Raw genomic sequence first — 16,816 nt, forward strand, 5'->3', positions numbered from 1 at the left:
GGTATTTCATGCAATTATTCTTTGAGGGGAATATTCTTTGCTTTGTCGTCACTATTACCTGCGCGTCATCTTGGACATACTCTAATCTTGCTCTTCCCACCCAGGTTAGAGGCCCAGTCTCAGAGCACATGTAGGCCTGAACAGAGACCACTTCGGCCAGGTTGTGTCCTACAGGAACGAGGGACAAAATCATGGCAAATTAAAAAATATACTGTAAGACGGAATCTATTTTTGATTAACAAATCTATGTTGTGTAAGGCAAGGAGCGCACTGTCACGCCCTTCAATTCTGCCTCCTCTTCCCCCTAGCCTGCAGCCAGTCTCTCTCCTATCTGTGTGTGTGTGTGTGTGGTGGGCGTGGCTGCATTCTCCTGCTCTCTCCCGATGGCGTCACTCACCCCACCTGCTCTGCCTACTCACCTGCGGTTCATCTACTCATCACCAGGCAGAATTTCAACCCCCGGCTTGCCATCCTCTCATCACTAGATCATTGTTAGAGCTACCACATCAGTCTTGCTCCCGGCCACTCTGTGTTTATTCACAGTCAGAGTATTGTCAGTGTTTTGATTCCCGATACTTTGTAGTATTTCCCTATCGTCCCAGTTGCCATCTCTCCGGTTACCTGCCTGCCTACCCGCCCGCCAACCTGCCTGCCTGAACTACCTGCCTCACCTTCCTTGCCTGCCTTGCCTGCCATTCACTCACCTCCTGTTCCCGTCAATAAATCCCCGTTCTTTTATACGACTATTCCCGCCTCTGTGTCTCGCGCTTGGGTTCACCGACCTCAGCCGTGACACGCACGGTGGTAATTACCAAGGACAAAGATCATCTTCAAGCGCTGAATGAATAAACCCAATAGACCGTGTCGTTATGGACGTGCCTACGAGGACCATTAAAACACCGCCATGCTATAGGTGTGCATGCATGGCTGCACAGTGCCCCTCAGCCTCTCGATGGGTAGGGCATGGCTGTCACACGGTTTATGGGACTCTGACTGTTTCTCTCCTGGGAGGAAGTTGATAACAGTCTGCGCTCTAAAAGACCTCAGAGTCAAACGGTCCGCGCGCCTGTTGCGCGTTATGTGCGCATTACTCTCTCCCGAGGCTCACTTAGTGGAAACTTGCAGAAACGCAGCCACGTGCAGAAGGTGAAAAGTGCCGAGCAGTGAGTTCTGATCACAGACAAAAAATGCCGAGGCCCGGAAACTCCTGAGGTGTGGCGCGACGCTGCTGTCATATAAGGAAAAGTAATAAATGCCTCTTAAGTCATTAAACATGTTTTCTTTTTAAGGAAAAGAGCGGCACACCTACACTAGACAAACACCCGCGGACAAACATACCAGGTACTATGAAGCAGAGCATGACGTCCGTCAGAGCTCGTACGATATGAACCAGGGTGGAACCTTCCAGAACAATGAAGATTTCCGCATCCTGGGGCGCCGGGTCGAGTCCGTCGAGCAATGCAAAGACCTTCGCCTGGCCCTGGGAGTAAATGAAGAGTGTGAGAAAGGAAGGGGGAGAGATAACGAGAGCAGGGGGCGAAATGTATTCCTTAAGATGTTCATTTCAAAGTAAGAGTCCGTCCTGATGCGGCCTCTTACGGCTCCCATTTATTTGCACCGTGCACCAAATCCCTCCACAGCACTGCCTCAGCACAATAAGGCATTGCCCTGGGCTCAATAAAAGGAGGAATGTTTTGTCGACTGCTGTGAAGATCTACCCTAATCCCAACCTTTCAGAACACTCCAGGCCGCTGATCTGAGAGGGAAAGAGAAGGGAGCCGGGAAGGGGAGACAGGGAGCTTACCTCTGACTGAGGCGCTCGAGTCAAAGCTTGCGTGAGTCAGGTACAGGTGTGACATCGGTGTCATCTTATGTCCATGAAAATTCCTACTGAGGCGCATGATTCCCACAGCCCACTTGAAAAACCTTAGAAAATGTTTGAGGCCCGCAAGTAACTTCGGAGAGAGCGTGTTTATTTTAGCGATCAAAGGAGCAGTTCCTATCTCTTGGTTTATCACAGTGGTGATGCTTTTTCAAAGTTTTTAAAGAGAAATACAGTTTTATGAATTGTCAAATATTTTGGAAAAGTAGAACTTTTTTTTTTTTTTAAATAAAAGAAAATATATCTATATAAATGCAAATCGTGCAGTACCCCTGCAGACCACTAGGTGGCCTGGTGCACCGATTGAAAAATTGCTTCTTTAAAGGACTAGGAGTGGGAACTAAATATTCTATGGTGGAATCATATCTATTACTATTTGTAATGATTTATAACCTTCACGATAATCTTATTATTGATCTTATTTTTCGCAACTACAATTTAATGGAAAAGGGACGGGGCCCCTTCTTACAAAGCTTCATGAAAACTATAATCAATCAATAGCAAAAGACTTGATTTATTAACCCCAAACTCTCAAGTCTGTGAGGGTTCTCCTAAGAGCGTTATTGAACAGCCTCTCGTCCTCTCTCTCTCTCTCTCTCTCTCTCTCTCTCTGTGTTATCTCTTGGATTTCTCACGGGAGTTGGTCTATTAGACGATAAGGTCGTCTTCTCCAAAGCTGACCTGGTTTCCTCACTGGAACATAGAGGAGAGGCTTCATTTCTCATTTTCTCCGACAGGAACGCCGTCAACATAATCTCAGCCACCTGTCTTCTCTTAGTTAGCCCTTACCTCCTGGAACCCTAACCTCTTAGAATCTTGAATCTTGAATCTCCGTATCTAGTTCACTGCTCATACGCCCGAAGGAATTTTAACGTGTTTTCGTCGGCCATTAATAACTGACCGTTTAGTGAATAATCAGCCTGTTTTCAATTGCACTTCCATCCATGTCTTTTAGCCTGGTTTTTTTTTTGTTGTTGTTTTTCTTTATCCCCAAGTGTGTAGGTAACAGTCCTACTGAGCTTCTAGTTGGGTAGAATTCCCCACGGCCAAAGCGGGTGCGGGTCAAGTCCCGCTTTAGTGTGCAGGCCTGTTTTCAATTGCACTTCAGTGTCTTTATCCGTTTTTATCTTTTCATTTCTAAGCTTTTTATGAATTGGTCTTGCATTATGAAATGTGCTATACAGATCAGCTTTCCTTGCCTTAATGTAATTGATCAAACTCTTGGAGCAGTTCATCAAAAATAGGCAAAAATAGACAACAAATAATGCATGTTTGATGAGGTTCTTTCTCACCAAAAATAAAATACTAATGGAATTACAAATATTATTGCACGCCGAATGGTCTGGCACATTGGAAGTCACAATGGGTGGAGAATTTATTTTTCATACTTTTAACTGCTAGTTAGGACCATCTTTTTTGTCCAAAAATCCCCAAATCCCAACCTACCCCCCCACCCCGTCTGAGAGGGCACATGCAACAAACATCTCCCTATGGGGATCAATATGATATCATATCACAGCTGCCATCTGGAATAAAATGAGAGCAGGAGCACATGGCAGAGACCTGGATCAATGTAATGTTTGAAATAATACTGATTACAGGCTGGAATCAACGTTCAGACTCCGACAAAACCAGCTGGGAGCAAAAAGTGAGCGTGGGACTCTATTCAAACCAGTATATCTAAAGTACTGTCGTCACGGTATCAATGTTTTTTTGGGGTTTTTTTTTTTACGCCTTTGAGTCATTTCCTGCTTGAACTCTGTAACAATTTAAATGACTAAGAAGAGAATTTCAGAAATAACACCGCATTACAGTGAGTTATCATCCCAGCATGTTAAGCAGTGTTTGGATAGCCTCTGCGTTACGGGAGAAGATTGCAAACACCAAAAAAGGAAATGATTAAACATCCAAAGTGCTTAATGCAAGACTCCTTTGGCATCAAAATGAATAATCACAACATCGACGTCGGGTGTTCACCTTGATCTTCAGAGCCGCGCGCCGCATTTGTTTTCCGTTTTTTGGGGTATTTTTGACCCCTGAATGAATGAAAGCAACCGGGCCGGCGCCGTCTTCCACTGGCAACACGTCAGTTTTGAAAACACGACCCGACAATGGACGTCAGAAATCAAAAGCAACGGCAAACACAAGCTCCTTTTCAACCTTTTTTAACATAAAAGTAACAAATATATCATTACGCATAAAGAAAGAAGTTATTCATTGACTAGATGTATGGATCAGTGTCAAAACGTTATTGTCGTGTGCACGCTGACTAATAATATTTTTCCCCCAACGAGCTGTAATAAATGACCAAAACGTGACGGCAAAGGGAAAAATGTTTCCCACAGAGAAAAACAAAAGGTCGGCGAGGTGTTTATTTGACAGGAACAGAGCTCACCAGCGACCGAACAGTATTAATGATGTTGGAAGGAAGTGGACTCATCGACCCAGACGCTAAATATAAAATTGCAGATTGACTTTACCTGGGACTTGACTGCAAAGAGAGCAATCGAAACCCTTGAGCGCGTTTGGAACGGACGGTTCCCAAACGTCGAGCCGCACATCAGAACAAGGCTCGCTTCATTCATCATATTATATTGAAGCAGATACTCACATAGAGGGGCACTTCCCTTCTGCTCAGCTCCATCACGGCAGCTGAAAACACACACACACACACACACACACACACACACACACCAAAAAAAAGTTAAATAAGACAGGCGATAGATACCCACAGATTTCTTTCAAGTCTTTGGTTAGATCGACTTTTCTCTGATGGTCAATGCACGATTATAAAGTATGCAATCTGCTGTGTGCAAAATTAAAAAAAAAATCCTTCTGAGAACTACTGGTTAGAGACAGGTTAACCTTCTGATCCACAGCCGGTGCAGGATGCGGCTCTAATTCTCAGACACGCAGAGGAACAATATTTGGCAGAGGAAAAGCACCGCATACCTCCTTGTTTCCCCCTTTGTAGTGCAGGCCCGGCTTGGCCCCCGATCACCAGCATGTGTCCTGTGGTTGGACATCCATTGGACTCTGGTCCCGAGCTCTGGTCCGCCCTGTAACTGGACACAGCAGAACGACACGCATTTCAACAACCCCTGAAATGACAGAGCGCGGCCCCCTAGGGGTCCTCCGAAGGAACTGCAGGGGGTCCGCGGCAAAACTATTATTATTTTATATAAATATATATATCATTTTTCATATTTTTTGTTTTAATTAAAAATTTTCACAAGGCGTATTTACTCAACTTAAATAATTAATAAATGTGATTTTTGTTGAGAGAATTGACATTTCTTGTCAGTTGAAATTAAATGTTGAAACCAGAGCCGTTTTTTGTGGGTTTTTTTGCGTGGAGGTCCGGTGCTTATATTTGTTCGATTTTTTTTAATATACAATAACTTAAACAATAAATATAACAATATAAACTGTTATTCGCATGGTAATTTGATATGTAATGAGAAAATCTCCGACCCCGGTATATTGTCTTTCTTGGACCCCCCGATTCGTCCAACTTTGACTTGTTTACCTGCGGGGTTTTAGCGGCGTCTCCCGGGGGAGTCTCCCCGCAAAAAACCTCCGTCTGCTCGGGTCCATGCGAATGCGGGAGGATAACGTCCGATAACAGGTAACCAAGACCCGGCAAGTTTGCCCCCGAATCCACACGGAACGCGCCGCGTCTCGCCGTCTCCAGGCTCCGCGGAGAAAAGCCGCTAAGGTAACAAAACCCGAACAAAACCAAGCGACTCCTCCGCTGTTTCATTCTACTTCACCCCCACCCTCCCTCCTTCCCTCCCTCCGCGAAATACGGGCGTTGGGTGCCGGGGAGGAGGTCCGCTCCGCCCCGGGTGAGGTATCCGGGATCCGCGCTGCTGCGAGACCCGAGGATCCAGGGAGGGAATTAAAAAAAACAAAAAACAGAATTTTACCAAGAACGAGGAACATATTTTAGAACGCAGCGACCTCTGGTGGTTTTAGAACTGCTGAAAATACTGAATTGCGGGCTATGCGTTTGGTTCAGGGCGGGGCAGCGGCATCAGGTGGGAATAGGGCGGGTAGGTTATAAACTAGATGGTTTTATGAACCGATATAAGAAGTACTGGAATAAACTTTACCATCACTACTTTTTTTTTTGTCAGTCACATAAGTACAAGTTTTTTTATCAGCAATACTGACACTGGTGCAGAACGTCCCTATTTTTTTCTCTCTTATTTTATTACTCAGCTTTGTGAATGCATTTAGCTTTTGTTACTATTTGATGGCCTTATTAATGTAGATAATTGAGGTGCATGTTGTGTATCAAAGGTGCTATGCAAATAAAGGTTGTGCCACAAAAAAAAAGAGAAACATGGATATTCTAAAAGGACCTGCAGCAGACACCGTGGTTAACAATTCATTGTGATTTCGAGACGTGAAAGATCCATTGTGTTGACAGCACAACCGCCTCAGTTCAACGGTCACTTTTGATCCACACCACACAAGCTTTGACATGTTCCACCATATAGATTTAATACCATCTCCTTACAAAACAAACATTGGAAAATATCAAAATACAAAGTCGATATTAACAAATGATACCATTCAAACAACATGTACATTGCAAAGCGTTAATTACACGACCTTGAATAAAAATTAATCCGTCCGTTCAATCCCACACAACTAATGATTCCTTGTGAATCCTGTCTTCATACATTGAGGAAATGTGTCCTTTGTTGACCGCCGTGCCTTCAGTGATTGCCAGTTAAAATATTCCAGAGACCGCTGTTTTTGCATCTTAAAACCTGCATTGAAATGTTTTTTTTATTTTTTTTTTCCCCTTTGCTTTGAAGTCCATACAGAGGCATCAGCAGGGATCTTCTTCGCCCCAAGTGGTTTAACTCTGCCGAGGTGACGTCCTGATTTCAGATTCCAGAGCTCCAATGCCACCCTGGGCCAGGCCGTTGGCTGTGCCGACGGCGGGGCAGGCCACCTCCTTCCTGGGGAGGGAGGAGGTGAACAGCACGTCCAACATTCCCAGAACCTCCAGGAGGTCCTGCTGGTAGTTGATTTCCTTGTCCAGTAGCTCCTGGAGGCGCAGCAGCTGCCGGTCCACCACGGCCGACTTGCCAATGACTGACTGATAGATGTCCAGGGTCAGCTCAGCGGTCATGGTGAGGATGGCGGAAAACCTGGTGTCTGTGATATACCTGCAGGAGTGAAATAAAGCAGTACATCTTTAAAACACACAAAGGACAATACTGATCAGACTATGCATCGCCATCCATTTTCCCCAGAATCATGAAAATATTGACCAGGAAAAAAAAAAAAATTTCCCCAACATTGGCCAAAACTCATTGAGACATTTAGACGTTGAAATGCAGAACTTGAAAGTAACAAGTTTAATATTAGAATTCTGCTAAACAGTGCCCTCCACTTTGTTGCAAATGCTTACGATTGACTTTCACCAAGGTGAATAACCCAAACCAGCTACTTTCAGGTCTGAGTGTTTTTTTCCCCACCACTGGTTGAATTGAATGGCAGTGAGTGGCATACACTGTAGATGTAAGGTGGGTGGAGTTCTCCTTAAACAAACACTGTGTACTCCAAAGCAAACTTGGAACTTTTTAATAAAGTATCCGAGAAAGGCAAGAAAAAACAATTCTCTTTTTTTTTTTTTTTTTTGCGGGAAGGTACTATTTAAACTACAATACTACATTTAGCATCCAGGGCTGCATAATGGACCGGTTGTCAGAATCATTGAGATCATCATATTATTCAGTCGATGGATCACTCAAGAAATCATCACTCAACCTGTTGCATCACATTGCATATAATAATAATATATAATTATATATAATGGACAACACTGCGCACCCCCTACACAACCTACTGGTCAGACCACAGAGTGTCTTCAGCCAGAGGCTCCTTCAGCTCCGCTGCAATGAGGACCGTCAGAGTAAGTTAAATTATATTTGATTCTATCTATTTATATGTATAAAAACACACATTGTTCAATACAACGTTTGTTTTGTCATGTATGTCATTGCTGCTGCTACACTGGAATTTCCCTTTGGGGGTTAATAAAGTACCTGTATCTTACCTTATAGCTTGCACAATGTCGTTTAAATAACACACACATTTTGGCACTGCGTTAAAATATTTTAAATGAATTGCAAATGTGGCTGATTAATGAGTGATACAAATGCTTACTTGGTGAGGAAGTGGAGAAACTGGGAGACGTTCTTTTCATCTCTTCCTGCGAGGGCGTTCTTTAATGTTCCTCTTCTGTCCAGTTCCTTGATCACAGCCACTGCAATGTCCGGCTTTCTGGATCTCCTCCATGTCTACATATCAACAAAAATAAATATCAGCTGTCAGTGTATAAAGCAGTAGAGTAACAAGAGGCTAAACCATCTCAAATATATAGAATTCAATTATTCTCAAATACTTAATTTGCAGTCAAACATAATTGATCTGAACACTTGAAGTAAACTGGAGTGCTAACATTACATCACATTTACCTCCAAAGCTGCATCCAAAGCCTTGGATACATTGAATTTTTTGAGCTGTTTGTCATACTGGGCCAAGTGCTCCTTCACCGGTTTACTGACCAAATAGTCATCCTGTGAAAAAAAAACAACCAAAAAAATAAAATGCATGATACAACAATGGATGAGTAAAGCGATGAGGTCATGAGAAATAAAGAATTCCCCCTGATTATATAATTTTAGGCTCGGCTGTTGTCAGAATAATTGAGTTCGTCATTGGTAGGATTCCGTCGATGGATCACTCAGGAGATAATCACCCAGCAGACCGAGCATCAGCCACAGTGCGACGCGAGAACTCGGACCCTTGCCTGTTTAGGAAAGTAGTTCTTCCCCTTGACGTAAACACGGTACGTCGGCCCACGCCTCTTCTGGGCTTGAACTTTCTTTGACTCCTCTTCCGGCCTTTTCCTGTGTTTCATACTCAGGACGCCATTGGTCATCCCCACCAAGATGGACTCATCGTCTGGCTGAGGAGGAAAACACAAACAGCGTGACAATGAAGATTTGAGCCAGTGTTTTTGTATTGCAATCATCTCAACAATGAGGAGAATCGGAGTATGAGGCGCTTAATCTCCGTGAAATCACCGCTAGAACAAGTTGTCAGAATCGTTGAGATCATCATATTGTTCAGTCGATGGATCACTCAAAAACTCATCACTCAACCTGTTATTTACAGACAGATAGATGTTAGTATGTAGTTTCTTACAGCCAAACCAAGACTGAGGATGGAGGCAGAGTAGTCAAAGTTGTGGACGACTTTATAGTTTGTTGTGTTATACACCTTCACGTGCCTAGAAGGGGAGACAAACATAAGTTGCGACATTAGATCCAAATACAAGTATATTTTTTGGAGATAATACCCAGCCCCGAACAAGCACACGCGGCGCACACCTGTCCAAAGAGCCCGACAGCAATCTGGTTCCATTGCTGCCAAGGCACAAGCAGGTAACTGTTTTATGGTGGTTCCTCAGCGACACCAGCGGCTGACCGCCTTTCAGCAGGTCCCACACTTTCAAATAGCGTCCGCCTGAAGAAAACAAGACACAAAAGTTACACAACCCCGATGACAATGCCCAGAAAACGAGCCTTCGGCGAGAAGGAAAATACCAGTTTTCCTTCGGCTACTGACATGAGGAGAGCTGTTATGAGACGTTTCACACCAAATACCTGCTGAGACAAGCAATCCTTCTGAAGGATACAGGAGAAGGCTTTCCACCGGTTGGCCGTGGTCCATGCTCATCACACTCTTGGGCGCTCTCACATCAAATACTCTCAGTGTGTGGTCATACGAGCCTTGGGTTATTTTTAAAAGGGAGGGGGAAAAAGAAAACATGAAAAGAGAACCGTTATGCGGTGATTCAGAAATACGCATTGTAATTGTGCTTATATGATGTCATTCTCTTCCCTCCTATGTCAACAAGGAATCACCAAGTATGACATTAAATCCTGATGAGATCCCTGCAGTGTCTTCGCCACTGGATGAAACAAGTTGTCAGAATAATTGAGATCATCATATTGTTCAGTCGATGGATCACTCAAGAACTCATCACTCAACCTGTTGCATAAATCAATACCTATTCATAACATGGTTAAGTCATAATTACTACATGCCAGTTTCCTACATTATTTATTCTCCTGCCATGCCAACAATGAGGAGATGCAGGTTTTTATTTTTACAGTTTTATTTAATGAGTGGACATTCTGGCTGTTGCTAAAATCCTATATGCAACTTTAACTGGCTGGGTATATATCTAAACCTACCTATATATTTAACGATTTACACTTAATGTAAAAATCTCATGCAAAGGTAAAAAAAAGATGAGGAATTTTTAAGGTCCAGATGGTAGTATGTTACTCGTTTGTTGTGCCAATTGACCATGGCATATCAGGGGTCATAATGTTTTTTCTTTCATTCTGAATGAGCTAGCCACCGTACGTTTGAGCCTCCTTCACACTGCATTTCATTTAGCATTGAAACCCAACAAACAGGTCTCACCAGTTATGAAGAGGTCTCTGTTAAGTTTGCTTGTTGTGCCACAGCGGATGTAATCTGTATGTTCTTTGTAAGAGGTCAGTTCCGTTGAGTTGGGGATGTCCCAGAGTCGACAGGTGGAGTCATCTGACCCTGTGAGGATGTGGTAGCGATCGGAAGCGAAGTCTGTAACATGGACAGCCCTGGGTGAAAATTAAACAGAAGAGCGACGTGAGATTATTGAATGTTGAACATGTGTGTGCAATGCAGTTTGACAGCTGTCAAAATGGTCATAGCAATATCATAACACTCAGTCGCCATCTGAATTTCTAAATAAAAACAGACTTGCGTACTTCATAAGGGACACAGGGCAGGATTTGGATTATTTTCCCCATTTGTATTTGACCTTTGAAACAAACCATATCCACAGGGAACACTTACTTTGTGTGTCCTTTGAACATTCTCAGTGCCACCCTCCCGCTGACATCGAAAAGCCGCACCACCGAGTCCTCACAGCCTGCCACCAGAAGCTCGCCATCCGATCGGAACTTTGCACAGTATGCAGTGTCTTTAAATCGTGTAAACGTCTTCACTGGCTCCTGGGAGAACAGCCCATAGATGTGTACCTGTTGAGAGTTCACATCGGGTCATTCAATTGCTGCTGCCACACACGCACGCTCATTTAATATCGTTTTATAGAATATATATGATTTCTCGGTAGGATGTTATTCACTCTAGCATTTAACCAGAATCTATCTGTAGCAATAAAACGGCATTTCTAAATTATTGTAATGCATATTAAACGTGTTTCCCTGACTTCCTTTACCACATAGACATAGTGGCATACTAAACTAATGTAGTTTATTTTTTAGCCACCATCTCATTGGTACACAAATCTCTCAACTCATGCATAGTTATATTTTATGCCAAGAAACAGATCCAAGGCAATACATTATGGATGACAAATATATGTGTACAGGAGTAATACATGAGGAGTGAGTGTACCCGTGTGGAGGCTGTGACAGCATAGTTATGTGGAGCTTGAGGGGAGACGTCAATGTGCGTGATCGCTCCGAACGCCTTTATCTGGACCGGAGTCTGTCGGATACGCCAGGAGGAGAGTGCATTGTTAGCGACCATCACACAACATCGCAACGTGAATTTAAAGTTCCAACGGGTCGGAAAGGAAACACGGTACTTGTCCAACGTCCATCACTCGCCTTGTAGTTTTTCCAGTACAGTGTGTCCTGCGTGACTTTCTCTCCGAATTTGGGGTACACTTGGATTTTAGTGGGTTTGAAAGACGCCATTTCTGGGCAGAGGCGTTGCAAAATAGCTCCTAACAAAAAAGAAAATAAATAAAACAGAAATGGAGAAACAGTCACTAAATAGTGTGGATGACGCCAACCCTCAGGCGGGTTCTACAGAAGGGCGTAGAGCGTGGTCCCCCCCCCCCCCCCCCCCGGTTGCTTAAGCCCGTTAGCCGGGCAAGCTACCTGCTACGTCCGATCCCCGCGACCCCCTTCAACGGAGCTATAAACACCGCCTTTCCAACGGCGTGGTTTGGTAAAACTTTAAGTCGATTTGGGATTTGGTTTACAAAGGGAAAATGCCGTATAACAAAAGGCTTCTTTCTAACGGCAGCTCATCGGATCCGCCCGGACAACGTGTTCACCGCGGACCGGTCGCCGCATTGAGCTAAATGGACCGATCTAATGCTTCTCGCCTTTAAGAAAAAAAACAAAAACGTCAAATGTTCATTCCGTTGCAATACCTGTGCGGGGATCGGAGACACTGGACGTAAACGACTAGGACGAGAGGAAAAGTTTCCTCATCTTAAGGAGTTGTCACGTTGCGCAGCGTGCGCAGGGGAGGCCGCCATGTTGATGACGTCTCACTTCCGGCGTCGTGCCCCAAAGAGGGACCGTCCGCCCCAAACGCGTCGGGCTGTGTCGGGCTGTGTCGGGCCGTGTCGGGCCGTGTCGTAATCACAGCCCTCGGGACCGAAACCCGGGTCATTTTGAGGCGCACACGACCGCTCAGTCTCACGTTGGGAGTTGGAGCGTTCAATTTTGGAAAGTTGAAAACGGGGGGGAAACTGCATTTTATGGTTTGGGGAGTGCAAAACTTCATTTTATGGCTTGTATTGTCCCTTTAAACATATTTAAACTGGTAAAAAAAAAAGGGGGGGGGGGACTGGATGGGCTATAATATTCAGAATATAACCCTCATGAATGAAACCAAGTTATTATGAGGCAGCAATAACTTTTCAGTGACAAGTAGATGCTGCAATCACGTGTCGAAACCCGTTGCGCATTAGCAACGGGTTTCGACATCGTGCGTCGTGCGTCGTGCTTTATTTCTACCGAGGAGGGAAGCCCGTACACGTGGTGGTGACAGCACCGTCAGCTGACGGGTGTTTTACGTCTTTCTTTGGTGAATATCGCACGCAAGTTGGATGGCAGCCGAACATACTGTATTTGGTTTGTTTTTATAAGGTTGCGAAAGTGGTGAAAGCTGCCACGTTGAGTTGAGGGGTAGAGATTAAAGTACCTTTTACTGTTCTTCATAATAAATATAAACAGTAAAAAAAATCAAATCAAATAAAACTTGAGTACCAAAAACGATGAAGGGCAACCTTTTGTTGTTGCGGGTCTTTAATTGAAAATCCGAGAACCTATTCAAAAGACGAGTATATATATATATATATATATATATATATATATATATATATATATATATATATATATATATATATATATATATATATATATATATATATATAATTTTTATCTCTAGGCCAAAAGACAACATAGAAAAGGATGAGTTTTACAAATATTTTAAAACATTTAAATTTGTAATGGGAAAAAAAAGCACGCCGCCGAAGTGAGCAGCGATTCACAGCGCTCGTTTTCATGGTGCATTCAAATTCCGAGGAATTTTTAAACGTATTTTTCGAGACGCAGACCACCAAAAAGCACGCCTTGAGCTGTACGTATAGTCAAGTCGAGTCAAACTTGATTTATAAAGCGCCTTGTATACTAGGGCAACACAATGCGCTTTACAGAGAAAATACAATCAAAGAAAATATATTAAACGTCTGTGCAACCACAAGGAACAGTCAGTGCAGAATAAGCACATCTCACAGTAGTTGTCAAACTACTGTACTTACAGCTTTCAAACCTGGACTTGATTATAATAAGAAGCCCATATTATATTGTATTTCTAACAGTTTGTGGGAAAAAAACACATAGAGCAAGTGGAGGGGATATCATAATCTTTAGACGATTTATCCCCACAATATATAAAACAATACAATCAAATTTCGGCCCTACAGCAAAGGTGACATTCATAATTTCCAGTAACAAACGACGAGCGCTTGACGCTCGACCCGGCGAACCCGAACAGACGCGCCGAGCGGCCTCGAAGGGGTCGCCCCGTCTTACTCCGTCACTTCCGCTGCTCCATCCTTTCTCCGCGCCTCCATCGACAGTGGGACCCGCGTGTTTCCACTCTCCCAGGTGCGTTCCGCCTCCGCTGCCTTTCTGCGTCTTCCTCAGCGGGACGCGGCGTTCATCTCGCGGAGGGATAGCGTGGCGGGACCGGCCCGCACGCCCACAGGCTGGCGGGGCAGTGCTGGGCGAGCGTGCACGCCGACCCGAACGTGCAGGGGCCTAAAGCTTGGGGTTCAGCTAGGGTACATGCTAACAGTTAGCATACAGCAGCGCAGTAGTGAGTGACAGGGCTAAAATAAACGAAGCTAAGCTACACTAACAGGAGTTTTGACACCAGGGTTCACCGAATAAGCCCCTTTATTCGCCCCCCCGAGGGCTGAATAAATTGCGGTGTTACAGCATCTCACGTCACACGTCACGTAACAGTATGCAGCCATAATAAAGTTATGAGAAGACATTATTTTCAAGATGCAATGAACTTCAAAAAAGGACAATCAGCAAACCTCAACAATTCACGCATGCAACTATGCAAGTTTGCATACATGCATATATAGAATAAAATCTGTAGGTACACTGCGCAGCACCAGGGAAACAAAGTGGTAAGCGCAATATATATATAGTATTGCAAATGAGCACGCACAATTCTTATTGCATGCTTCCTCTCCTGGTACAGAAGTGATTATTGGTTGCAGTGTCCATGTTATTTAGTTAATCGACATTTTGTGATCATTATGCACAGTGTTGCATGTGGATGTGTAAGCTGCCCCTATCTTTTTGTACAAAGCTGTAGTCCAAACCAAACGGGCCAGCAGAACGAGTGTGCAGCTATTTTGGGTTGAGCAGCAGCTGTGGATTCCTTAGGTCTCCCTTGCCAGTGGAATCGGGTCAAATTTGGGGATTTCAAGCATGAATGTGCGATACAATTACAGTTACATCAACCGTTATTACTATTGAATCAATTAGTCAAATCCAGTCTGTCTCAATTATAAAATGATGTCCCAACAATTTGGTCTGCATCTTTATATGCATAATAAATAAATAAAAAAATGTTGAACAGTTTTTTGTTGTCCATGTGAGGGAATGCATAGGGACAGTATTGAGCTTTGGTGTTTGTTGATCAATTAACCCACATTTGAACAACCTTCTGAATTGGTTACAGCACGCTTCATTGCTAATTTCGTGGTAATCTGAGTGTTTTTCTTGTCAGATGAAGGAGTCGATAATGAACCAAGAGAAGCTCGCCAAACTTCAGGCGCAAGTCCGCATAGGCGGCAAGGTAAGTTAGTGAAAATATATATATATTATCGTTGATTTAAAAGGAACAATGGACCTCACTGTTGGCCCACAAAGTACTTTGGTTTACATATTTAATTTCAATGTGTTCCGCAGGGGACAGCCCGCAGAAAGAAGAAGGTGGTGCACAGAACAGCTACGGCCGATGACAAGAAGCTGCAGTTCTCCCTAAAGAAACTGGGAGTCAACAACATCTCCGGCATTGAGGAGGTACAACAACACCTGGGTGCCGTGGACTTTGATGGAGGGTCACAAAAAGTTTAATCCTGTCACAAATCCGATTCGCTAAAAATTGTAATTCAGAAGAGCAAAGCATCCCCCTTTTGCCATGTAGCCATGTAAGGCCGACATCTTTCTTTTCTTCCCATGTTTTTATTTCCCTTTCCTCTGTTGCACCGCCATAGGTGAACATGTTCACGAACCAAGGAACGGTGATCCACTTTAACAACCCAAAGGTCCAGGCCTCCCTCGCTGCCAACACCTTCACCATCACGGGACACGCCGAGAACAAGCAGCTGACAGAGATGCTCCCAGGAATTCTGAACCAGCTGGGAGCCGACAGCCTCACCAGCTTGAGGAGACTAGCAGAGACTCTGCCCAAGCCAGGTAGACCCAACGTGCTCTGTCCAGCTTCAGAAATGAATGTGATTTTTGTTGTATTGTTGCCTTGAATGCACCCGTTTTGAATTCCCCGTCTTGTCTCGTCACCATAGCTGGAGATAACAAAGCCCCTATGATCACTGCTGAAGAGGAGGATGATGATGAAGTTCCTGGTACGTTCGGTTGTTTCTCTCCGTTTAAGTCTAAAATGAAATGTGAAATGTTATGTTTTTATTAAAAGGGTTTAGCATGTTGCTATTGAAATAGAAATAGATAATACCTTTGGAATACTTTGTCATGTTGCGAAGCTGTGTACTGCGGTTTGGCACTCTTGACTAGATATAACATTACTATCAAACACTTAATTTGTTTCTTCTTTTTCTTTTCAGATCTTGTTGAGAATTTTGATGAGGCATCAAAGAATGAGGCAAACTAACAAGAAAATGTCATCAATTTCAACACCGCTCGTCATGCCATACTGAACAGTTGCTGTTTTATAGTTTGTCTTTGGCTACAAGTACTTCCTCCAATGTCATCTGAACCATAGGGGCTATAATAAGTAAAAAGGACACGTGTAATGCCACCCTCTGCCTGCAATTTGGTCTGATTTGCCTTGTTTTGCCCTCCTTGTTGTCCCAGATTGGAAGTGAATGTGCAAACCTTTCTCTCCCGTGCTGCCTCGTTGTGATTCTAACAAAAAATGTATCGGTGTAATCACAATTTAATAAAGAATACTTTAAAGTTCTAAAATTTTGCCCATGGCATGTTTTTTTTTGTCTCGCAGATCAACATAAACATCCGAAACTCTGGAGTAATTACTAGATTCTGTCCCTAAAATTCTGTGTTTTCAGGAACTGAAACCTAGAAAATAATTTATCTGATCTAATCAGCTCCTTAGTTTCATTGAATCATAGGTCAGTGCAGATCGCTTGTGCGATTCACATTTTCATATATTCATGGACATCCAACTATGAAATAGCTCAACGGGAAATGTCATAGTTTCTGGCACCATGCCAGTTTTCACTCATCACATTGTATTTGTAGTAGTCTAAGTGTTTATTAGGTAATCTTTTGTTTCTTGGTAACA

At 43.6% G+C, this 16,816-nt stretch overlaps 3 protein-coding genes across 4 annotated transcripts in view; 1 reads left to right on the top strand and 2 right to left on the bottom strand.

Annotated features, from left to right (window-relative positions):
* LOC307232498 (rho guanine nucleotide exchange factor 28-like) overlaps positions 1-4,891 on the bottom strand; it is a 49,174-nt gene extending 44,283 nt beyond the window's left edge. The window contains exons 1-4 of the mRNA XM_080003530.1: positions 4,835-4,891; positions 4,494-4,534; positions 1,339-1,480; positions 59-168 (exon numbers count right to left, since the gene is read on the bottom strand). Coding sequence (XP_079859656.1) covers positions 59-168; positions 1,339-1,480; positions 4,494-4,534; positions 4,835-4,889 — 348 coding nt within the window. The 5' untranslated portion in view covers positions 4,890-4,891. The remainder of the gene's footprint in view (positions 1-58; positions 169-1,338; positions 1,481-4,493; positions 4,535-4,834) is intronic.
* Positions 4,892-6,376: 1,485 nt separating this feature from the next.
* On the bottom strand, positions 6,377-12,253 carry utp15 (UTP15 small subunit processome component). Its single transcript, XM_080003517.1, has 12 exons — positions 12,156-12,253; positions 11,602-11,720; positions 11,387-11,479; positions 10,823-11,007; positions 10,406-10,584; positions 9,577-9,702; positions 9,301-9,436; positions 9,116-9,200; positions 8,718-8,876; positions 8,383-8,484; positions 8,072-8,205; positions 6,377-7,068 (listed from the first exon to the last, which is right to left on the bottom strand). The coding sequence occupies exons 2-12, from the start codon at positions 11,689-11,691 to the stop codon at positions 6,756-6,758; spliced, it is 1,602 nt and encodes a 533-aa protein (XP_079859643.1). The 5' UTR covers positions 11,692-11,720; positions 12,156-12,253; the 3' UTR covers positions 6,377-6,755.
* A 1,572-nt stretch (positions 12,254-13,825) lies between these two features.
* On the top strand, positions 13,826-16,479 carry LOC307232495 (transcription factor BTF3-like). Of its 2 annotated transcripts, none has more exons than XM_080003525.1 (6): positions 13,826-13,902; positions 15,044-15,112; positions 15,226-15,339; positions 15,534-15,735; positions 15,843-15,902; positions 16,119-16,479. In XM_080003525.1, exons 2-6 carry the CDS (start codon positions 15,044-15,046, stop codon positions 16,163-16,165), a joined length of 492 nt encoding a protein of 163 aa, XP_079859651.1. In that variant the 5' UTR covers positions 13,826-13,902; the 3' UTR covers positions 16,166-16,479. The 2 variants fall into 2 exon arrangements, with proteins under 2 accessions (XP_079859651.1, XP_079859652.1); XM_080003526.1 differs by lacking the exon at positions 13,826-13,902 and adding an exon at positions 14,165-14,435.
* Positions 16,480-16,816: the final 337 nt, after the last annotated feature.

The sequence above is a fragment of the Zeus faber genome (assembly GCF_960531495.2).
Source record: "Zeus faber genome assembly, chromosome: 7".
Taxonomy (NCBI): domain Eukaryota; kingdom Metazoa; phylum Chordata; class Actinopteri; order Zeiformes; family Zeidae; genus Zeus; species Zeus faber.